This window comes from Caretta caretta, chromosome 17, assembly GCF_965140235.1.
Source record: "Caretta caretta isolate rCarCar2 chromosome 17, rCarCar1.hap1, whole genome shotgun sequence".
Classification (NCBI taxonomy): Eukaryota; Metazoa; Chordata; order Testudines; family Cheloniidae; genus Caretta; species Caretta caretta.
The window spans coordinates 18647539-18672655 of record NC_134222.1 but is presented as its reverse complement, the minus strand read 5'-3'; the positions used below and the strand labels follow the sequence as shown (position 1 = coordinate 18672655).

At 41.3% G+C, this 25117-nt stretch overlaps 1 protein-coding gene across 1 annotated transcript in view; it reads left to right on the top strand.

The window, feature by feature from the left end:
* Positions 1–24841, top strand: part of MYL10 (myosin light chain 10) — a 28679-nt gene extending 3838 nt beyond the window's left edge. Inside the window, exons 2-7 of the mRNA XM_048824269.2 lie at positions 3406–3495; positions 9859–9934; positions 11554–11658; positions 15258–15336; positions 22392–22440; positions 24271–24841. Of these exons, the coding sequence (XP_048680226.1) occupies positions 3406–3495; positions 9859–9934; positions 11554–11658; positions 15258–15336; positions 22392–22440; positions 24271–24369 (498 nt within the window). The 3' untranslated portion in view covers positions 24370–24841. The remainder of the gene's footprint in view (positions 1–3405; positions 3496–9858; positions 9935–11553; positions 11659–15257; positions 15337–22391; positions 22441–24270) is intronic.
* The last annotated feature ends 276 nt before the right edge of the window (positions 24842–25117 follow it).

Here is a 25117-nt window from a genome sequence, read left to right as displayed (position 1 = left end):
CAAGAATAAAAATGAGGTGTTCTGCTTCCCCGTCTGCTGCCCTGCTCACTGTTCTGTGAGGTAAAACAAAGATATTAGATTGTTTTGGAGTGATAAGCCTCAGACAAAATCCTGGCTTAATCACTGCAGAACTGTGGGGAGTTTTTGATCCAAGCGCAAACTCTGCAGCTCAGACGCATTTCTGCTCTCTTTTATTTGCCTTTTGGGTTTCACTTACACCACCAACAAGGTGAAGTCTCATCTACTGCCGTTAGCCCCTCAGCCTGCCTCATGTTCCCATTCTCCCACGATTGAGTCAAGCTGCTCTGTGAATATGGATCTCCTGGTAATTCAACACACACCACCCATAAGCAAGGATTTGGGAGGCTGGATAGCCCAGTGGACTGATGATAATCTTTTGAGCCCTAGATCCAACAGTTTGAATTTGGAACCAGTGATGGAAAGGTACTGCCATCTGACAGCTGCTTGGTGGCCTCTGTGACATGATTTGGTGGTCTCAGTCTGATTCCACGGGTAACCACATCATAAAAGGTGTTAACTGGAACCCATACTTGGACTTTAAGCAGAAAAATTAAAGACAGAATGGTCAATATTGGCAGTGAACAATCCTTTATCAACCCTGGAGGGGTCAGGATTGAAGTCTATTAACAAATCATTGATGTGGTGGGGTTAAGGGTTTGAATTTTCCCGGTACAGTACTTGTTCTGTGGATAAATAGGCTTCAGTCTCTATGGGCTTTAACACTCTTTTTTTAAAAAAGTGAGCTGATTTTTCTTTGTATTGGCAATGTGCCACATCTCTGGGTTTCACCACATCATTTCATAAAACTGCAACTCCTGCTTAAAGACCCTACTGTGTATGCACTCTGAGCTGTCTATATAGACAACTCACCAAAATTAGCCAGGGAGTACCCGTTGCATGGTGTAATCAGGCCTCGCCCTGGGAGGAGTAGGAGTAGGATTCTAGCCCTTTTCATTGTGGTGTTAACCTTCAGAAAGTAAATTGATTATTAGGGAGGAAAATTTATCAGGGTGAATAAAAAAAATCATACATGGTCTGAGCAACCGGGCTGCCCTTATTTGCAGCAAAAAAAAGCTAGTGATGGCTCACAAATTGCCCTTTCAGATGGATCAGCTAAGTTTGAGGAGCCCTTATGAAGCCATCCTCCTGACCCTCCCCCAGAATCTAAGGCCAGCCCTGCAGGTACTGCTTACATTGTGAAGTCATTTGCCCCTAGAGGGGTATCAGTGTACTCAATGGGCTAACATCTGTTCTCTTTTTACCTTGGGGAATGAATACACTGTTCATAAGTGGGGTTGTCCCTAGATTTCCATTTTAACTAGAAATGCTGAAAATGTCCACCAGGCACCTCAAATTGTGTGAAATGCTGCCCATTTTGGCTCAAACCCACACTCATTCCGTGTGAGGAGGAGGAAGGAATCTGTTTATTTTCCAAAATCAATATTTCTACATTAATTAAACATTCCATTTGTTCACATATCTTTCCACGTCTTGGGTGGCATTTTGTCTTTGTTTTTCTTCCCAGCAAATACATTTTCTCATGCATTTCCCATAGTACAGAAGTTTGTGTTCCAGAAGATAGGTACAATGTGTGTACGTGTGTGGAGTATATACCATAACATGAGATTCTCACCAGGATGGCTGAATGCTGAAATCTGCATGGCAAGTTAAGTTGACCGGACACTATATATTTCCAGCAGTGCTAGATGGAAAAATGTCTTTGACCAGCTCTCAGTCCCAGGATCTCATCTGAATCTTGGCAGATTTTGGTGAGAGGAGAAATTTGCCTTCTGTTCTATACAGCATAGTCCAAACAGAACAGAATTTTTCTTTGTTTTCTATTACTTAAGGGGCAGACAGGACTATAATACAAATGGGGTTAAGGATGGGTCCACTGGTTAGTACTAACCTACTGCTCAGGAGGCCCAGGTTCAGCTCTCTGCTTTGCCACAGATTCCCTGTGGGTCTGTCTACACAGCAAAAAACCCTATGGTAGTGAGTCTCAGAACTTGTGTCTACAGATTTGGGCATGTACTAAAAGTAGGTGTTCTAAGTTGGGCTCTGAACCTACTGGGCTTCAGAGCCTGAGCATCGACTGGGCTATTTTTAGCTTGAGTCTGCTGACTTGGACTCGCTGATGAGGTTTTTTTCCCTGTGTAGACATACCCTCAACCTTGGGCAAGACATGTGGGCCCAGATCCGCAAAGGTATTTAGGTATTGAAATCAATGGAAGTTAGGCCCCTAAATACCTTTGAGGATTTGGGCCTTTGGCTCCATCTTTAAAATGGGGATAATAGTACTGACCTGCCTCACTGCGATGTTGTGAGGACAAATGCATTAAAGATGGTGAGGCGCACAGATACTGTAGTCGTGGTGGCCATGCAAGTACTGAAGGGAGCGAATGTAATGTCTGATTACACGTCAGCTGGCTCTCTTTTGCTGGAACAGAACTTAGGGCGTGTGCTTTCCTCTGAACATAGACAGTGTTTGTACCTTGGAAGGATCTGTCCACTCAGTACTGCATGTTTTCATTTCACAGCTCCATATTAGAGGCCTTATAGGGTCTGTCTTCACTGCAGCTGGGAGCGAGCCAGGCTTGAGAGCCTGAGCTCCAGCCCATGCCACAATGTCCACGCTGTTACTTCTAGTGTGCTCACTCGAGCCTCGCTAACGAAAGTCTGTCTACCCAGACTGGAAGGCTCGCTACCAGCTGCAGTGTAGACAGACCCATATAGGGCTTAATTTTGAGCCTGGCTGCCTGGCCATTCAGGGGAGTAAAGTAAAATAAGGAGCTTCCTCACTCCCCAATGCAAGCTACTTGCATTGCCAGAGCCGGCAGGGAAGGGGGAGGGAGCAGCTGCTGGTGGGGTGCTATCAGATGTTGCGGGGGAGAGGTCAGAGTCTTAGCTTCTTCCACCCCTAACCAGCCAGCCAGCATAACTCAGCCAGCACTGAGAGGAAAGTAATCAGCACTAGCAAATGGGCTGGCAGAGACCACTGCCCCCAAGAAGCAAGGAGGAAGCAAAGACCAGCTTGTGGCTCTCCAAGTCTGGTTCCTGCACTGCTCCTGGGGCAACGTAACCATGTACTGCCTCTTACTCAGGCTGGATTATCAGGTTACAATCCAGGCCACAGAAAGCCACTGGCGACAAAACTCCTTGGTAAAAATGCACCCTGTGTTCTGTAACCAAACAGCATTTTTCTGTGTTTATATATTTGTTGCACAACTAAGTACTGAATCAAACGTTGGAGAAAATATAACCAAATAGAACCCTCTCATGCTACTTGTGCATGCATATTTCCTTCCATTATAAGTGTGGTTGTCTTACCTGGTGTTCCAAGTGTTATTTATTACCTACCTGATCTCTTTATTTCTTTTATAGTCTCCAAAAAAGGCAAAGAAGAAGACAGAAGGAGGTGGTTCCAATGTATTCTCCATGTTCGATCAAACCCAGATTCAGGAGTTTAAAGAGGTGGGCCAACTTTGTTATCCTGTATGGCTATGTTATACATCTCCCATCACTGCCTAGGATTAGTTTGCAGTCGTTACTTTGTTCATCTGCTTTAATAGAATACACAGTTGTTTTCTGAATCATCTTAGTGGTTTGGCTGATAACTCATTTTGCTTGTTCACTTTTATGAATTTTTCTTTCTTTCTTTCTTGACTCAAGATCTAGGTATTACACGTTATTTAAAAACCTACAAAGCTCAATACAAAAAAAAATTATTATACAATTCACTCAGAAAATCACATGCTTAAGGCTATTTACATTCAAGACATCATTTAAGCATATGCTTATCTTTAAGCATGTGTTTCAATGCTGGGATACTTTCCTGAACTGGGGCTTTAATTAATGGATAGTTCCGTAATACCCACCTTTCTCTAACAACTAGGGTGACCAGACAGCAAGTGTGAAAAATCGGCATAGCGGGTGGGGGCTAATAGGAGCCTATATAAGAAAAAGACCCAAAAATCAGGACTGTCCATATAAAATCTGGACATCTGGTCACCCTACTAACAACCCAACCCCCAAACCAGAAACCAAATTCCACGAAACCCTCAACCTACCTCTTCCCAAATGCCCACAAAAATAAGGACTTTACAGTAATGCACATAAGGTTAACTAATTCAGGCTCCTGCAGTTCAAGAAGAGTCTGGGTTAACTATGTATTGTTGATTTCTTGATCAGTTACCTGTGTAGAGTCAAAACTAATGACTTGGGTATAAGAGCTGAATGAATAATTAATGATGGATAATTTACTTGATGTATTTAGGCTATTTTCCTTCTTCTGGAATGTCCATGAGCACATCAGAGTTTCCTCAGATTTGTCATTTTAAATTATTCATTGCTTCCGCCATGACTTTTGTTAATTTGTATATTGACTGCAAGTTGTTTTGTATGTTCATTCTTTGAGCTGTATTGATTAGCTCTGGATGGTCAGATAAGATGTATCCTATCATGTCTGTTCCCCGAGTGAACAAAAGCACTTCCAGAGTGACTCTTGGGGTGTGTGAATATATACAATTCATTTTCATACACGTGGCTTTAAAATTCACTTTCCATGAGGATTCACGTTATTGAAGCTCAGTGTTATGAACGACCATTGGAACCCACACAAGAGATTGTGAACATGACCAAAGAAAATTCATCGAAACTGTTGATCTTTTCTGTGGAATTAACAGTAAGTGTTCAGCACTACTTAACCAGCTTTTATCAGCAACATAATCAATGCCCCATTTTCTTTCTTAAAGGGTTGCAATCTAAAACCCAACTGCACAAACTAGAGCTGGTCAAAAATGCCAATTTTTGTGTGAAGTATTTTAAATGATTGTTTAAAAATATTTCTTGCAGAAGTTTAGTTTTACTTTTCCCTATTCAAACTCAAAACCTAAAACCATTTTTGGTAAGTTTTCAGTTTCTGGTGGAAAAACTGGGGAATTTTGACTAAAATTAAAAATTAAAGTCATTTTTCACCAAAAAGAGTCTCACACCCTTCCCCCAAATTTCAGCCAACTTTATACACTTATGGCCTGATCCGAAGCCCATTAAAATCAATGAAAAGAGTCCTGTTGGCTATAATCAGCTCAGAAGATTATTCAGTGGAACTATTCACGTGCTTCAGATTGGGCACATTCTCAATTACTTTCCTGAATCAGGGACTAGCACTGAGTTTAGTACAGACCATTATGAGTTAGTCCTGCTGAGTCAACAGTGTGCCCTTGTTGCCAAGAAGGCAAATGGGGCTGTATAAGTAGGGGCATTGCCAGCGGATCGGGGGACGTGATCGTTCCCCTCTATTCGTCATTGGTGAGGCCTCATCTGGAATCCTGTGTCCAGTTTTGGGCCCCACACTACAAGAAGGATGTGGAAAAATTGGAGAGAGTCCAGTGGAGGGCAACAAAAATGATCAGGGGGCTGGAGCACATGACCTATGAAGAGAAGCTGAGGGAACTGGGATTATTTAGTCTGCAGAAGAGAAGAGTGAGGGGGGATTTGATAGCTGCTTTCAACTACCTAAAAGGGGGTTCCAAAGTGGGTGGATCTAAACTGTTCTCGGGTACCAGATGATAGAACAAGGAGTAATGGTCTCAAGCTACAGTGGGGGAGGTTTAGGTTGGATATTAGTAAAAACTTTTTCACTTTTTCACTTTTTACACAGAGCTGTAGACTACAAATCTATACAGATTATGGTCGGCAGATAGAGTGAGCTAGCTATATGTACCTGTGGATGTTACCTCTCATTATAGTTAATGTATATCCATAAACAAGAGGACATCAGAGCTGGTAAAAGATACAGTACCATGGAAATGGGCACAAAAGATAGGTAGAGAGATAGAGACAAGGTGGGTAAGGCAATGTCTTTTACTGAACCGACTTCTGTTGGTGGAAGGGACAAGCTTTTGAGCTTCACAGAGCTCTCTTCAGGTCTAGGGAAGGAAACCAGAGTGTTGGAGCTAAATACAAGTTGGGACAAATAGTTAAGGATAAGGAGTTAACACGTGGTGGGAGACCACTTAAAATGAAGTGGGCAATTCAGGGGTAGAGTATTAAGCATAAGGGTTTACACATGCTGTAGGAGACTACTTATAATGAAGTGAGGAATTCAGGGTAAGCAGGCAATGGATGTGTTACAAATTGTTGTAATGAGCCTTAAAACCAGTGTCTCTGAGTCTATGGTTTTGAGTGTCTAGCAAAGTTATGAATTTAAGCTCCCAGGCTTGCTTTTTGAAGGGTTGTGCAGGTTTCCTTTGAGGATGAGTACCAAGAGGTCAGATCTGGAGCGATTGCTTCATGAAAAGTGTTCACCCAGGGGTGAAATGGTGTTTTGTCTTTTATCATTTTAATGTGGAAGTTCATTTGAGAGTGCAGTGATTGTCTGGTTTTACCCACATAGTCGTTGTTGGGGCATTTGATGCCCTGGATGAGATACATCACATGTTCATGCCTATATAGGCATGTAGAACACATGAACCTTGAAAGGTGTGTTTTGGGAGATGTTGATCATTGTAGCAGTGGAGATATGTCTGTAGGTTTTGCATCTGTTGTTCTGGCAGGGTGTGGTACCACTTTGAGTTGGTGGATCCTGGTCTGTGGGGAGCTTGCTTCTGATGATCAGCTTGGTGAGACTGGGGCATCATCTGAAGGCCAGAAGAAGGGGTTTGGGAAAAATTTATTTCAGGATGTGAGCCCCGTCCAACATATGATTGTAATTGTTTGATAATACCTCATATATGTTCCAGTCTGGGGTGGTAAGGTGACAACTAGGGGTGTGCAGTCAATGTTTTTCTTCCCCCCCTGGATTGAAGCATGTTCTCCCAGGGTATTTGGGTGTCTCTTTCCATGATATGATCTACTTCACTGGCAGACTGTCCTTGTTTAGTGAAGGCTGTTTTAAGTGTGTTTAGGTGTGTATCCCAGACTTCCTGTTCAGAGCAAATTCTGTGGTATCTGAGTGCCTTGGTGTGGACAACAGATTGTTTTGTTTTAGAGTAGCAGCCGTGTTAGTCTGTATTCACAAAAAGAAAAGGAGTACTTGTGGCACCTTAGAGACTTACAAAGTTATTTGAGCATAAGCTTTCGTGACCAGAGACACTGGTTTTAAGGCTCATTACAACAATTTGTAACACACCCATTGCCTGCTTACCCTGAATTCCTCACTTCATTATAAGTAGTCTCCTACAGCATGTGTAAACCCTTATGCTTAATACTCTACCCCTGAATTGCCCACTTCATTTTAAGTGGTCTCCCACCACGTGTTAACTCCTTATCCTTAACTATTTGTCCCAACTTGTATTTAGCTCCAACACTCTGGTTTCCTTCCCCAGACCTGAAGAGAGCTCTGTGAAGCTCAAAAGCTTGTCCCTTCCACCAACAGAAGTCGGTTCAGTAAAAGACATTGCCTCACCCACCTTGTCTCTATCTTTCTACCTATCTTTTGTGCCCATTTCCATGGTACTGTATCTTTTACCAGCTCTGATATCCTCTTGTTTATGGATATACATTGACTATAATGAGAGGTAACATCCACAGGTACATATAGCTAGCTCACTCTATCTGCCGACCATAATTTGTATAGATTTGTAGTCTACAGCTCTCTGAGGTGCAGCCCCTTCCATGATTCTGTTTTATCATCAGATCTCCATGCAATCTCACCTCAATTTCTCATAAAACCTCAACATTCAAGCTCCAGTGTGCCTCTGTGATCATTTACAGCAGTGTACATTCACAATCATTGATTCCTATGCCGCACAACCATCCAACGATAAGTTTAAATCTACTTCCCCTGAGTTATTTTCACTCCTCTTGCAGGGCTGACTGTGTAGAACAAGTAGAACAGAAGAAATGTGAATAGAACAGCTCTACACACACACACACACACACACACACACACACACACACACACACACACAGAAGAGAGGCAATAGATGATATAAATACTACGTGTGCTTCTTGACAAGTGGCATTTAAAGTAACATGATCATTGTGATGGTGAACAGTCCTTCTGTACCTGGAAATAGGTGCACAAATAAGGCAGTTCTCATGCACTAACAGAACAATAATGTGTTCTGGTTTGTAACTCTGCAAAGAACGGTTATATTTATAAGCTGTAGCTCACGAAAGCTTATGCTCAAATAAATTAGTTAGTCTCTAAGGTGCCACAAGTACTCCTTTTCTAGATGGTTTTGTGTGTCTGGTGTGCATTTGTGGAGATAAGTGTGGTGATCTGTGGGTTTCTTGGGTCTTTTGTAGGGTTCCGTTGCTGAAGCTAGTCATGATGTCCAGGAAGTTGGTGGTGTGGAGTGTTCTAGAATGAGTTTGATGGATGGGTTGTTGAAGTTATGGTGGAAATGAAAACATCCTTGATGTATGTCAGGCATATCATTGGTTTGCAGTGCATTTTTCCTAAAATTCTTCTTTGAGGTGGCCCATGAAGAGGTTGGCATATTGGGGAGCCATCTTAGCACCCATGGCTGTTCCCATAGCTTGGACAATGTGTTTGTTGTTAAGTGTGACGCTGTTGTGAGCGAAGATGAAATCAATGAGTTTGGTGATGCATTTAGAGGGATATGTGAGTGTTGTACATTATCCCGTAAGCATTTGAGGCAGGCAGCAATGCCATCATGGTAAGGGATGTAGGTGTAGAAGGAGGTGACATCAGTGGTGGCAAGGATGGTGTTCTTGAGGAGGTGTTAATGTGGCGTTTCTGGAGAAAGTTGGTAGTGTCTTGGGGGAAGCTGGCCTGTTGTGTGCTGAGTGATTTGAGGATGTTTTCTCTGAGTACTGAGTTTCCTCCAGTAAGAGTGCTGTAGCCAGATATTATGAGTCTGCCTGAATTCCCTTGATTGTGTATCTTTGGGAAGCAAGTAGAAGGTCCCTGGGATGGGTGGATGGATGGATGGATAGATAGAGAGATGGATAGATAGATAGATAAATACCACTTTCAGAGATATTATTGGTTCTTCCAATGTTGCCATTGTAAGCTCAGGAAAATATCTCTCAAATCATTAAAATCTTTCAAAATATAAGAAAATTTTAAATTATGACCTTTGTGTGTATGTAGGTAGGTAGGTAGGCAGATTGGTATATTTAATGATGAATGGAGAAGAGGTTAAAGTTCCAAAATTGTGTGTTGGCTAAAAACTACAAAACAACAAGTGTATTTTCTGCAAACTATCAAGAATTGCTTGACAGGAGATATTTTAGGTCAATCATTCAGGGAACAATTAGACCACAGCCTGAAGGACCACAGTGTGTTGGAAAGGGCAACAAGCCTGGGTCGAATAAATAACACATCAAAGTCGAGATTTCTGAGTTTTCTTCCTTCACTTTTGTGTTTTTATTTCCTCTATGAGACTTTCCTGTTAGCCCCCACAGAACTTTGATTTTAACTCAGTATCAGTTTGTGATGGCCACTGTTGTTAATTGTCTTACAGCTTGTTCTAGGTTCACAGGGCAATGTGATATAGGCAGGGGTACACAACCCATGTAACAGCCTCTGTGGCAGCTGTGACTAGAGCTTCCCTAATCCAAGCTTTCACGGGTTAAAGCCTGAATGGCTGGATCTGACAGCACTGGCATAGACCCAACTAGATGCTGCTCCGAGTGTTAATTTAGTAAGAAGAAGTTTGGGTGGGTTTAATTAAATCTCTTGCCAAGATACATTAACGTGTTGAAAGTAAGTAATGCAAAATAACGCTGTACGTTGTGGATTAATAAAGGAAAGATAAATATTCCCCTTTCTAACACAAATATAATACCACATTGATGAGTATCAGGATTTACAATGGGCCATCAAGAGGCAATGGTAACATAATGCCCCTTTTCTCTTAATAGGCTTTTACCATCATGGATCAGAATAGAGATGGCTTCATTGACAAAGCAGACCTGAGAGATACATTTGCCGCACTAGGTGAGTGAACAAATAAATAAATAAATAAAAGTACTCTAAATGCAATTTAAATTTCAAGCGCATATGAAAGGATTATATTAAAATTAGAGCTGGATGAGTCATAAAATATGCATGAGGCTCAGAGAGCCAAAGGGAAAACCTGCCAAACCTGCTCAATTTGATCCTTCTCCTCTATGGCTGGTAGCTGCTATCTTGGCTGTCTATCTCTAGCAGGGAAGTTTACTGAGCAGCCCCTTTCAAAGGCTAAATGAGGGCCATTCTGGGATTCGTTGGCGGGTGATAGAGAGTGGTGCAGCTGACATCCTCTCCTAAGAGACTGATCCCTCCCCATCAACCCTTTCATAATTAGCCCACCCAAGTAGGGGTCCGTGCCAGGCATTTCTGATTTGCCTTTTTATCCGGGCTTCTTGAGCTGCACCTTTTTCATCTAAGAGTCCTGTAAATATCTACCAATTAATGTTTCTGTCATGGACCAGCCGCCATCCTTCCCACGCCAACGTGGGAACTTCATGTGAAGGTCTGTTCCTCTGTGCCCTGACCTAGATTGGAATGTGTGTGTCATGAGGTTAAGAAATGCCTTTTTCAAGTCATAAGTCTAGAGCTCATTTAACACCTTACAACATCGGGCCTTCCCATGCAGTGGAAGGTCAAAAGGCTCATAAACCCAAACCTGGAGATACATCCCTTTTGCAGCATTTGAGGCTTGAACAGCAATGTAGGTGTCTGGGCTTTTGCCATCTGGATATTATCAAGAGGAGTTAATGATTAAAATCCACAGTGCTCCCTGTGGTGGAATCAGACTTCAGTAGAGTCCATACTGCAGCTACCCAAATCTTTATAGTGATAGTGAGGAAATTGCCAACTGTAACTAATGTTACTCTGGAATGTTCATTTCCTAGGGCCAGTTTCTGATACCCTTAATTCATGCCAGATAGCATCTCACCCTTCAGCTAGGCCCACTGAAATCAATGGGACTGCACACTTAGCAAGGTACAACTCAATTTGAGCAGGGCTATCAGAATCTCAACTCTAGTCAAGGTCCTGCAGGGAAGAAAGGGAACAAACAGGGTTACCCAAGTCATCTGTCCATTCTTATAATGATTCCATCATCACAAAACCATCTCATGTCGGGTGACTGTGTACTAGGACGAGGGCTGAAATTCTGGATTTCACCCATGGGGAAAGAGAATCAGTTTCTTCAGAAATGGTTCCCCATGTTGGCTATTATTGCCCCCATATCTATTACTTTCCCCTCCCATTCCTTCTTTTGCCTTTTTATCCTGTAGCCAACTCCTTCAGTTTGTTTTATGATAGTGACTTTTTGAATGACATCTACCTGAAGTTGGGAATGGGTGACCAGAGATGGGTCACTGGATGATGACCTGCTCTGTTCATTCCCTCTGAAGCACCTGGCGTTGGCCACTGTCAGAAGACAGGATACTGGGCTAGATGGATCATTGGTCTGACCCAATATGGCTGGTTTTATGTTCTTATGTCTTACCACATCATTAACACTGTTCTGCTGAGCCCAGACCACGAATGTGGGAAGGGGGTAGTGTGGAATCACTTCTTGAAATAAAATGATTATTTATTATGAAAAATTATCTCTGCTACTACAGGTCGTTTGAATGTCAAGAATGAAGAGCTAGAAGCCATGGTGCAGGAAGCTCCAGGTGCCATTAACTTCACTATTTTCCTGACTATGTTTGGTGAAAAACTGAAAGGTATGTACCATTGGTGGGTTAGAGAGGTATCTATCAGTGTACTTATATTTTTTGTTGTAATACGTCAGCACCTCACAAACATCGATCTATGCATCTTGAAAACACCCCTGTGAGGTAGGGAGGAATTGTCTCCATTTTGCAAACAGGGAATTAGGGCACAGAGAGACTAAGTGACATGCCCTAGGACACACAGGGAATCTGTGGCAGAGCTGAGAACTGACTCTTGATAGAGTGCCTTAGCCACATGGCCATTCTTCATTTTTCCTGCAGGTTGGAGACAGATGACCCAACCTTGGTGTGATTCATATCAATGGGAGTTTTGCTATTGACTTCAGTGTGACCAAGATTTGGCCCAGACACTGCTGATTAGTGGGCAAAGTGAACTGATTTAATCTCAGTTGACTTCACTAGAGTTATAACAGAGGGGAATTTGGCCCAATGTCATGTAAAATACAGAGATTTCTGCCACAGATACTAGATTCTAACCAGAAGCCAGTAATTTAGTTCAATTTTTTGCATTGTACATGGCCAAGAATTGCAGAAGAAAGATCCCAGTGGCTAAGATGCACCTCCAATCATCTTCTCAATAAATATTAATGAGGAGAGAAAGCTTTGGCCTTTGCATCAAGGTAATTCTGTTCTATTCTGTTCTGTTCAGGTTCTTGTACCACCTTCATCCCCTTACAATCTGAACACCTTCCGAAGTCCATTAAGTGTTATAGCTAGTGTTTGCTGTCTCTCTCTTTCCTCCCATTTCCTCTCAAGGGGGAATATTATGTTGGGATTTGAAAAAATAACAACATATTTTTGAATTATTTATTTCATGTTTGCTGTGTTGTGTGTCTATATTATTGAAGTCAAGGTCAAAGAAGTGCTCCTTGTTCTTGGAACAGAAAGTGGTAAGGTTTGGGGTGGACTTGAACTTAATATGAGTTAGGTCAGTAGAACCAGTAATATCTCTTAAAGTTTATCTGATCTCTCGTTCTCTCTCTAATCTGCCCATCACAGTGGCATGTGCATCTTTATTTATTTAAGACAAACCCTTAGACCCTTAGGATATGTCAGCCCTGCAATCACAGGACATGATTGCAACTCGTGTAGACATACCCTAGCTAGTTTTAATCTGGCTAGTTTGGGTACTGGAGCGGTGAAGCCATGGCTGTACAAGTCTGGTATTCTGGGTAATTACTTGTGGGGCTAGCCTGCACCAAACTGCCATAGCTAGCTACATTAAAGCTAGTTCAGGTATATCATCACGCACCTGGTGATTACAACGTCGGCATACCCTCAGAAGGTAACACTCTGCCTCCTTCACAGTGCTCTAGCTGGAATCTGCTGGATATCTTGATTCACCCTTCTGGAGTGCACTAGTGCAGACTCCTGCCTATTCGTAATGTCCATGATCACACACTGCTTGGCAAGGTGCCTCTTTTCCTTTCTGTCCTTTGCCTCTCACAATTGCTGAAGCCTGGTGGGATTCCAGCCCTGCCAACTGTGTGGCATGAAAACAGAGACAGCACAGGAAGGTAAATGGGTGAAGCGTACCCCTCTTGTCCACAGGTTTCCTGTTGGCTATTAGCAGGAGAGCTTTTTTTTCTTCTTCTTCTTTCCATTTGTCAAAGGGAAAATCACAGCTGTGCTTGTCATGCCCTTCTGGTTGGGTTTGTCATGCAAAATAAGGAGAGCGAAAAGACTGCACATTCCCAATCAAAACTAATTGGGATGAAGAGTCTTTGTAGTACAATTATAAAGGGAGAATGGGCTGGAGGAAGTGGATATGGCAATTTTGCAACACTTTTTATTATCTAAGTACCACTCAGAGAGTTTGGTGAAAGGTGCTTTCTAAGTAAAATTTGTTGTGCTGTAATTGATTTCTGTCATAAAAGGGGAGCTGGGATTTTTGAGACAAGCTTTAGCTTTGTATATTGATATTATGATGCCAGATGAACAGCTAACAAAACTCAGTTTATGTTAATGCCAACCACATGGAGCTGTTTCTACAGGGATTTGGAATAATGCAATTTGTACAGAAAACAGAGATGCCTCACATCAAAGAAACCACTTTATTTACTAGCTAATCAATAAAGAATGCCTGCTGCACTGCTTCTCTTCAAAGCTGAAGTCCAAGGATATGACAGAGTAGAAAATGTGAAACGCACTAAGAGGAAAAAAATCCCCCACGCAGAGGTGACTGCTTAAAAGGCAACCCCCTCCTCCGAGCTGGGATAAGTTTCACTGCATGGGACAATCGAAACATTAAATACCAACACTCACTGCATTGAACGCATAGCCACTGCGGTTTGAAATTAGTGTCCAGAATTTTGCAGAAGAATACTCATGGCCGGTGGTACAAAGGCCTAGAAAGAAGTCCTCTAGTTTATGGATCATTGACCAAACTGTTATGGGCCACCCTGTCAGTTCAGCTACTGCACAGCCATGTGCTAAATATCCTTGTGAAACCTTGAGCAAGAAAGAAACTTCTTGGGGAGTGGTCAGGGAGTGTGGATTGATAGACAGAGCAAAGAACTGGGAGTCAGAGCTCCTGGGTTCTGTCTCTGTTACATTGCATGACATAATGGCATTGCTACATTGAGAGCACATTTTCCTATTATAATTACGCTTCAAAGACTCACCATTCCAATTAATTTAAATGATCTGTGTGGCTCAGTTTACTTGTTGGAACATTGGATTTTGTACTACTGTTGTTAATGGTTATTTGTATTATGGTACCACCCACAAGCCCAAACCAATATTGTCCTCAGAACTGTAGAGACACATAGTAAGAGAGTCCCTGTTCCCAAGAGCTTACAGTCTAAATAGAAGAGACAGACCCAGGGTGGGAGAAAGGAAGGAGTATTATTTCTGTTTTATGGACACAGTGAGTTTGAATGACCTGCCCAAGGTCAAGCAGAAAGGCTGATCTGAGAAGAGGAGCCACGTCCCCTGAGTCCCAACCTAGTGCATTAGCCAAAAGACCGTCTCTTTTCTCCAACTAATACTTATCTGCTTCCCAGGCCTGTCAGTGAGGGTTATATGGTGCTTTGAGATCCTCAGATGGAAACACAATACAGAACATAAGGACAATTCACTATTGTACATTGATCATCCTGTTTCCATTGCATTTCATTGACACTTTGTTTTGGTGACGAGCCCCATTTCCTTTGGCGAGGAAAATAACCTCTCCTCTATATAGTGGAGAACAAGTAACATCAAAAAGTGTTTTTACAAGGAACGTACAGTACAAGATTAAAGGAAGCCAGCCAGGGAAACAGTTTGTTATATTTTCATTTCTGAAAGCTGCTAATCCTCTGGGTACTGATATTGGAGACCAGTTCCTGGAAGTTTTCTCTCCTGCAGACACAGAATAGATATGAGTTATTATTTTTAAGCTTCTGAACACTGAACTATTCACCTTTATTGTTTATCTGACATGATAAATGCTGCAGACTTAAGAAACCTTTGTCTTCAAACCCACGACTGCTGGGTTCTCCATTTTGCTCCATTTTCAGATGAATGCAATTATATAGCAAATATTAGACAGCCATACAAACATACACACACACACAGAGACATCTACATTATATTTCATTTTCTTTTAGGCACGGACCCAGAAGAGACCATTCTGAATGCTTTTAAGATTTTCGACCCAGAAGGAAAAGGCCACATAAAGGCAGACTAGTAAGTTTATTTATAATCCTTAAAAAAAATAAGTGCACTGCTTAAAGGGGCAGTTTAAAGGATGTACATTCTACAGTATTCTAAGAGGCAGATGAGCTGGCAGGCAGAAAAGCATGTAGCTTTGTAAACTACAGTCAAAAGACTAGACAGTTGTATAAATGTCCTTGTATCCCCCCAAAAAGAGATGTTATTGTCTTTAGACATTGCAAGAGGCAGCGGAAATGTAATCACATGCATGCCATTAGATAGCCTCTTTTCAAGGTTTGGATATAAATCAACACACGACCCATTCTTTATAGATCAACTCCATATGTAAAATGAAAATGAGTGTCTGGTGCAGAACGCTCAAAGAGGGCTTGACTTGAAGGGGAAGCCTAGTCCTCTTTTAAAAATAGAGCAATCAGCTTAATTAATACAGGGAGACGGCTTTGGAGAAAGGATCTTCCCTTGTTAAATGTTTAGCATTTGAGCCCTCTACTCCTAGATGATTATTTTCTCTAGCTTTCCAGATCACCAGTGGACATTGTGGAAGCCCCATCATTAATTATTACCAGTAGTAGTATTTATTATTTTAAATACAGCTCCCCAACTGTGCTTATATAAAGATGTGAGGCCCAATTTTTATTTACATACAATAGGCCTCTCTACACCAATCTGGCAGTGTAAAGGAGCTTGAATGTGGGTATTAAGTGGCATAAAGGGGCCTTAATATAAATGAGAATCAGGCCCAAGAGATAAATTATTTGAAGGAGGGCAAATAGCTAAGGAACTCTGACCTATGAGTTCAGTGGGACTGCTCACATGGTTGAAGTTGGACGTGCTTAAATACCTTGCGAATAAGGGTCTAATTACTTATGCTACAACAGCCAGTTTTGGGGCCTTTCACAATGTCCATTTTGTAAATGATACTAATTAGGAAGCCATGAGTTATAAAATGATGACACATCAAGGGGTTCTGTCAAGACTGTGATAACGTGAGTGAACCTCCAGCCATCTGTGCTGCTTTCAGACTCCCTGATGTGTATGTGTAGCCTGAAGCAGAGTATTCGTGGACTGTGTTTGGTGTAACTGATGGATAGTGCAAGAAAATTAAAAAAAAATAAATTAGTGTACAATGTCTTCTTTATTTACTGTTATTCATTTCTCTTACACTTGAGTCCCCAATCAGTATCAGAGCCTCATTGTGCTTCGTACTGTACAAACAGAGAGTAAGGGCATTTCGTTTTGCAGCAAGCTGGGGTGTGAATCTCCCCTAAACTTGCCTGCCACAGTCTACTGTCCCGGTTCACTCAGCTGATGCACGACAGTTTGTTAATGTGCTTTGATCTAGTCATGTTTCAAAGAGGACTAGATCAAAATGCATAAATGAATTGTTAGTACACATCAGCGGGATCCATGCAGACAGTTAGTCAATGGCAGGCTAGCACCCCCAGCTTGCCACGAACTAAGTGTTCATGGAGATGAGCCCTAAGAAACAACCCTTTCCCTAAAGAGTCTACAACCCAATTTAATCAAGTGGGTGTAGCTAACAATTGGAAGGAACTGGAGGTAAGAGCCCTCCTGTTTGTTTTTAGGCTAATATTATCCAGACAGTTTGGGTTAGAGCTCCTTCCTGGGCAGTGGGAGTGGGACACCTGAAGTGACTCAACATATCAGAGTACAGTTTATCCTATTGCTTAGTAGGCCATATCACATGGTAGTGAAATCACAACCTTGAAATACGATCTTCTGATGGCATCAGAACCATAAAATGTTATTTTTCCCACCACCATCTTTAGCAACATATTGTATACCAAATATGCTGCTCCCCTTCCTATGCCTGAGCCTGCAGTCTTTGCACACGCCAAGGTCCAAATGAAGCCTCTTAAAGTCTGGGGCAAATTAGCAATTAGGAATGACTCCAAAAGTGAAGAAGAGAGCATGATACTTTTTTTTTCCTTGACGGAGAAGGTCACCCTCCCCACTTCCTCTGCACAGCTAACATTAGACAATGGTTTTAGTTCATCACCACAACAGAGCATAATGTTTACTTATTAGACCCGAGGGTAATGTTGATCATTACAGAACAAACCATTAAATCAATTCCATAAATGTCTTTGAGGTTTAACTTCTATTCATATGCTTCCAAATTTTAGACATTTGAAGGTTTTGCAATCGTTTTTACAGTGGCTCACCCAACCCTTTCAATACGACAGTTAATATCTTAATAAATAATACTCCTCCATATTAAAAACAGTGGGATGGCTCGCCCAAACTCAGTCACATAGAGCTTTCAATCAGAACTTATTTTTTAGGTTCATATCGTTAACATCCTTCTGGAGATTTTTATGTCTCTTCCCGCTGCATGTTTTCACGTCTTGTCTGGAAATGACTCACTCAGTCCATCCGATGGCAACTGGGATGGACTTTTCTAACCTTTCCAAAAGCTCCAGGAGTTTGTAACAGACTTCCAATTTCCATGACAAACTTTGTTTCTCCACATCGTTTTACCACACACAAACTCCCTCTTATACAACGACCTCAAAAACAGAAAATATTTTGGGCCAGATTCACAGCTGGTGTAAACTGGCATAGCTTTTGGAAAGGTTAGATGACTCAGTCCCAATTCTCATTGATTGAACTGAGTCTGGTCAATGTCAGCCACTTCTAATAATGAAGTCAATGAAGCTATGTTGACTTGCACCAACTCAGGAGCTGGCTCTTTCAGTTTCAATGTTTTCTGGCCCTTTGGAGACTCGACTGGATAGGACTGAATTGGGGATGTTTTCCCATGATCTAGACCAGTGCTTACATGAACCCATATAGCTTTTTGCAAGACTGCATTGCGTGATGGGCTCCTCCCGTTAAAAAGCAACTTGCCCCATGGATTTCAAAGGTAATTTTCTAAAATTATTTGGAAATCAAAGGAACAACCAAAATATTTTAAATATTAGAACCAGTCAATATTAGCCAGAACAGATATAATCTCATGTGCCACATCAAGGCAAATGGGCACTGACTGGTTTCTGTAAAGTCACCACAAGGCTTTGATTTTTTTTTAATTTTTTTTTTTTGAGAAAAAAATACTATGCAAAAAAAAAAAAAGTACATAGCTTCTAGTTTTGGAAATTGTGAGTGTTCGTTTCCCTGTAAAATAAATAATGGAAAATGTGCATAGGTCCTTAACTCAGTCCTCCTTACTTGTGAGAATGCCAAGGGTGGCCGGGCTATGCATCAGAAGATTATAATTAGACATTCTTTTTTTCTTTCCAAAAACACTCTAATCCTGTGAACAGAGGACACATCGCACCCAGCTCTCTTCCTAATTCAAGCCTGTATGAGATGGAAGTTTATTTGGGATCCCTAAAACACAACAAGTAGTTTTAAGTGCTTCTTCCCATTCACCAAGCTGCTTGGTGTATCCAGCACCCTCCTATTTATGTTTTTCTACTGCTATTTTTTATAGGGTGCAAATATCCAATTTATCAATGTGTTTCCATGAGAACTATCTTGCTGGCTTTTAATTACTGGCAGCAGCAGATCATGTGATAATTACATTGCAAAAGCAATGGTCATGTAACAAATGGTCTGGTTAAGAAGACAAAAATTATTAGTGACAAGGAAAGTCTTTATATGACTTTGCTAAATAAAGACCGTGGGAAAAGAATACAGGAAATTTACTGTAACGTAACTAGAGCTGTATTAAAATATAGAGCTGTGTGGAAAATATTTTCCAGAAATTTTGCGTGGATATTTTCACTATTTTGTTCCTCAGGCGCCATTGGTAATCCAGAAATTTCATTTCTCACAAAAAGAAAAGGAGTACTTGTGGCACCTTAGAGACTAACCAATTTATTTGAGCATAAGCTTTCGTGAGCTACAGCTCACTTCATCGGACGTAGCTCATGAAAGCTTATGCTCAAATAAATTGGTTAGTCTCTGAGATGCCACAAGTACTCCTTTTTTTTTTTTTTTTTGCGAATACAGACTAACACGGCTGTTACTCTGAAATTTCTCACAAAATGGCACCTTTCCAGCAAGAACATAACAACAACAATATGCACATTCAGAAGTATATATATTGTATGCAAATTGACTTCTGTTAGGGGGCTTATTCCTTCACTCGCTTACTTCCCTGGTCCTTCTCGTATGAACAGAGAGCAACGATACCCGAAGTCCAAAGGTGCAAACAATTCCATGTTTATTGGGGTGAACTTCCAGCAAGCATGATTCCAGTTTCCTTCCTTAGTGTCCCCCTTCCCAGCTCTGACATCACAGAGCCTTACACCTGTGTCCTTGTTCCCATTCCCGCCCTTAGCAAAACATGATTCCAATTTCCCCACCCCCATTCCCTGTTCCCATTTCCCCCCCTTAACAAAACATGATTCCAGTTCCCCACCCCCATTCCCTGTTCCCATTTCCCCCACCCACACACTTCCTGATTGACTGCAGACTATATAGTAAAACTTGAGTTCTGCTTAGCTATACCTTAACCAATCATTTTCCTGAAATTTAACTAACCAATCCTAAAATTGGTTAAATTGTAACATGATTATGTCACCAATTATATCTCACCACCTTAATTAGAAGTTTCAGAGGAACAGCCGTGTTAGTCTGTATTCGCAAAAAGAAAAGGAGTACTTGTGGCACCTTAGAGACTAACCAATTTATTTGATCATGAGCTTTCGTGAGCTACAGCTCACTTCATCAGATGTATACCTCTGATGAAGTGAGCTGTAGCTCACGAAAGCTCATGATCAAATAAATTGGTTAGTCTCTAAGGTGCCACAAGTACTCCTTTTCTTTTCACCTTAATTAGTTTACACCTAGCAAAATTAATTATACAGCAGACAGGAACAATCACAGAACCAGACAGAGATTATGCAAACCATTGCAAAGTGGGAACTATAATGACAAAACAATACAGAAGTGAGGATTTCACATCCCAGCTATTGATAAGTGAGTTCTTGCCAGACAGGATGCTATCAAACTAAGTTTCCTTTTACATCTTCTAGGCACTTCCCTTTCTCTGGAGCACATAGGCATTATCAGGACAGGATTGTATTCCTAACAGCCCAATAGCACCTTATTTCAGTGTGACTAGGTTGGAATGTGAGGATGTGACCGGTCGCTTCCCAGCTTATGGCTGCCTCTGCTGCTTAGCCAAAGACCTTAGCCTAAGAACAGGACCTCAGGCTGTCACAGTACGAGAAGGATCTTACACCGGCAGACAGTGATTTTGATTCTTTCTGTTATACCTCTATAACTAGCTAAGTGATAAGAATACACCTAAATTCTTCGAGTATAGGCCTTTACAGACAGGCCTGAATATCTATATCCTAACAACTTCTATCATAAAGAAATTCTGATTTTTGTATTATTCATTGGCACTTTTCATTTCACAAGAGTTCTATTTTCAGAAGACGCACCCATGACATTGCACAGGGCTATTTTTTATGCATTTCAAAATCAGTTCCATTTTCAAAAATGTAAAACTGAAATGGAAATTGTTGGATTCAATTCTTGTTTCAAATTCTCCACACATATCTAACTGTGACCCACTGTCACCAATTTATAATCTATTTCCTCTAGATTTAGGTCTATATCTATTTCCTCTAGGACTTTCTGAGAGTGCACAAGTATCCTTTGGTAACAACAACAATAAAGACACGCCTTTAATTTGCGCTCTAATAATTGAATAAAGGATGCGGAAAGGTTGAAAGGAAAAGTGATCTTGGCTTATCTACACACTAAGTTGTACCATTTTAACTATACTAGTATAGTTAAAGTAATACTACTCCACCTAGAGTGGACACGGGTTCTTTATACTGGTACAGCTATTCCTGCACTGGAGGGGAATAAGCTATACCAGTATAAGGTACGGTTATACTGGTATAACTGCATCTACACTAGGGGTTGTAGTGGTTTAACTATTGGGCTTAATATAGGGGTAAATGAGTGAAATTTAATGGCCCGTGATACACAAGATGTCAAACGAGATGATTTAAGGCCCCCTTCTGGCTTAGAACTCTATGAATCTGAGAATTTCAATAAAAAAATCACACCCCATTTGACATGTATACTAGTACAGAAACAATGCGTAGGCCAGCTAAGGTTCTGGCCCAGAGTATTTCGCTCTTTGATGTCATTGCATAGGAGGGAGTTTGTGTGTGGTATAAGGTCTGTGTTAAAGTTCAATAGTTCAAGATTAAAAAGAAAAGGAGTACTTGTAGCACCTTAGAGACTAACCAATTTATTTGAGCATGAGCTTTCGTGAGCTACAGCTCACTTCATCAGATGTATACCGTGGAAACTGCAGCAGACTTTATATATACACAGAGAATGGGAGGAGGTATTGTTTCATATTCTCTGTGTATATATAAAGTCTGCTGCAGTTTCCACGGTATACATCTGATGAAGTGAGCTGTAGCTCACGAAAGCTCATGCTCAAATAAATTGGTTAGTCTCTAAGGTGCTACAAGTACTCCTTTTCTTTTTGCGAATACAGACTAACACGGCTGTTACTCTGAAACAGTTCAAGATTAAGATACTTTACCTTGAAATACAGCAGTTCACAATCTCCTCTGGGAATGAGTGGTTGCAAAAAAAAAAAAAAAAAGGATACTCATGGTGATTTGGAATAGCTGCTGGAGTTCTTTCAAATCTTCTTTCTCATGTCCTCTTTCTCATTTCATGCTCTGTTTCTTTCATCCTTAGACGTCACAAAAATGCTCTTTTTTTCAGTTTTGCTAAGTTACACACATTTTTAAACAGCTAGCATGAAAACCACCATGTTAGGGTAAGATAAGCATTGAAAATGGCTATATTACAAATATAATAACTGGAAACAATCTTAAAATGTTACAAAGCAAAATAACTTGGCAGAACCATGTGGTGACATTGATGGGGAAAGGCTCTTGGAACCAAGATATCACAGTAAATCTCTTACAATATCTTTCGAGGATTAGCAGCTCTAATTTATGCAGTCACACACATTTTCAGAAAGCAGCTTGCAATCTGAGATGTGATCTGCAGTTATCTTCCTTTAACCAGGTAATTTCATTTTATTTGAACAGCATCAAAGAAATGCTTATGACACAGGCAGACCGATTCACTCAAGAAGAGGTAAGGACCTTTTACCTTCTTTGAAATACGAGTATCTCTCTAGCTGCTATTCAGCAATGGGCATTTGCCCTTCTTTTGCCTTATGAATTCAGCTCATGTCAAGATTGATACAGAGATCCATGCTAGCTCTGGTAATTAGGAACTATACAAAAAACCTCCCCTAAGTTATTTCATGGCTAAATCAGCATCACATACAAAAAGCATTCCTCAGATTTCCATGGAGATGTAAAACTGACCTATAGTCAGCTGTTCTGTTCTGCAGTGAGCTAGGCAATGAAGTTCTGTTGGGTGTGGGCTGGAACATTGATCTGGGCTGCATTTTTGTGGGAATTATCTTGTTTGGAATCTTGTTGGATTCCTGAACTAATCTATCAAAAGTTCTTCTTTGTGTGGGACTTAGCCTGGGTTCTGCCAGCTGAGAGGCAGGGCTCTGAGAGGAGGTTCAAACTAGAGTCTGTTAGTTGAGGGGCTAGACTGGAGTACTGAATGGAATTCTATTGGGTGAGGGGCTAGCTTGGATGATGATGAGATTTCTTTTAATTAGAAGGCTGTATTGGGTTCCAATGGGAGTGGGTTAACTAGGTCAGCTGTGTTGTGATTCCTGTTCCAATAACCATTGAAGGCAATGGAGGATTTTCCATTGTGGGCTATGGACCAGGCTTCAGAGAAGCTGAACTGGGTTGGAATTCATATGGAGATTGTGTACCCTGGGTTGCGAGCACCTTGCTAAAACCTGCCCACAGCATGAGGAAGCATGCCTGCCAGGGGTCAACTCTCTGCTTCTCCCAGCCAAAGGCAACGCAAGCGCTCCCCTTGCGGGCACCGCTGACCCTGATTCAGGTTAGCAGTAGACACACACCAACCCCTGACTCCTCCAAGCATCCCTCTGAAGTGCCCAGCCCCCATTCCACTGAAGGGTCACAGAACTCTTAGTTTGGCTCCTCTGAAAGGAATAGCTCATCCCAGCTCACTAGTTACACCTTAGAACACAGCTTCACTTAACACACAGGACTTAGATTTGTTTACAGAGAAAACGAATATAAGTTTATTTAGCAAAGAATAGAGATTCATGTGAAGCAAACTAAAATATTGGAAACAAATGGTGATACAGAAAATAAAATCATAGCACACCTTCTAGAGCCTACACTCAACTAACAAGATGCCCTCTTATCTAATATGGTCCTACTTTCTCCTAAGTCCTTCCCAGAGCATTTTCCCACCAGGATGGCCGAGACTCTTCTTTCATGAGCCCATCCCTGCTGGCAACTTGTCTCCCTTTCCTGAAGATAAGTGGGGGTTCATCTGCATCCAAGTTATAGTTCCAAAAGTTCATCGTTTTGTCTCCTACACAGAATAACCCTTGCTGCTTTTGTTTTTTCCTGCAGCCCTCCCCAATCAATTTGCTTGGACTGTAAACAGGCATCTATTGTGAACCATACAATGCTTAGTTTGCACATGACCAGTCAGAGAGAGAGAAGCAGCTCTTGCCCCCTGCCTGACAGGGTCTGTAGATCACCTTTTGGTGTTCTGCCCTAACTTGCCCAGACCTAGAGAACAGGTATATAAACATAACTCCCCACATATTTTCCATATGTACATCCCACAATGATTATGATGACCAGCGTGACACAGGCTTTCAGCAGACACTTTATATGGCACATTTTGGCCAACTCGCATGGGGATCCCAGACCCAGGGGATTTCTGTAACCGTTATGCACCTTTGTACCCTCTGCCAGTTGGCACAAAGAATTCCCTGGGTCACAGAGATCAGTACAAGTTCCTGTCCTACCGTCCTGCATTTGTAATGCTTATTTCCTGTTTGTTTTGCAGATCAGCCAGATGTTTGCTGCTTTCCCTCCAGATGTCTCCGGTAATCTTGACTATAAGAACCTTTGTTATGTTATCACCCATGGTGAGGAGAAGGACTAAGAGGAGATGAGCGTCTCCTCTGAAGAGATCTTATGCTGCATTATTTCCCAGTGCTTTTGTATGGGGGACAGAGAGCTTAGCATTCAGCGTGCTGAAACCATATGGTCATCAGAACAGAACCAATAAAACAATTGAAATTAGATTAAAGTTATGCTTCTGTTTTTAGAAAAGCTGAAAATACCAATTTTGTTAGTTTTGCCCATCCCCTTTTTTCCCATCAGTGGTTTGAAGTGGAATTTTCTTGACGAACTGGTACTTTCATGATTTATTGACCGTTCTAATGTTCACCAGATGGTCCACTGGGCAGTGCAGTGTTGCTTAACCTTTTGTCTTTTATACATGAGTGCCACAAACTCATTGAGAAATGCTCTAGCTTATTGCATTGGGAAGAGCATTTTGTAAATAGAATTCTGTTCCATTTCACAGCCCCTTACAATGAAAGTGTAAATAAAAAAAATAAGTTTTTGTCTTCTGTCTTAGTGATGTGGTCAGTTTCATAAATCACTTGACTTGTTTGCCGTCATGCAATAAAACAGAAATTGTAGAATTATCCTAGTTTATTAATAACAGAATTGCAGCACTTTTAAGTAGACGCTATTGGAAACAACTGAGGGATGACCTTCCACCCTTAGAAACACCTTTGTTATAGGGGGAGGAAATTGTTCCTGGGTCAATCATACAAGCAATCAGGGTAGATAAATTATTCACCAGTTTCTAGTTTCATCACAATCTTTCTATAAGGAGAGTT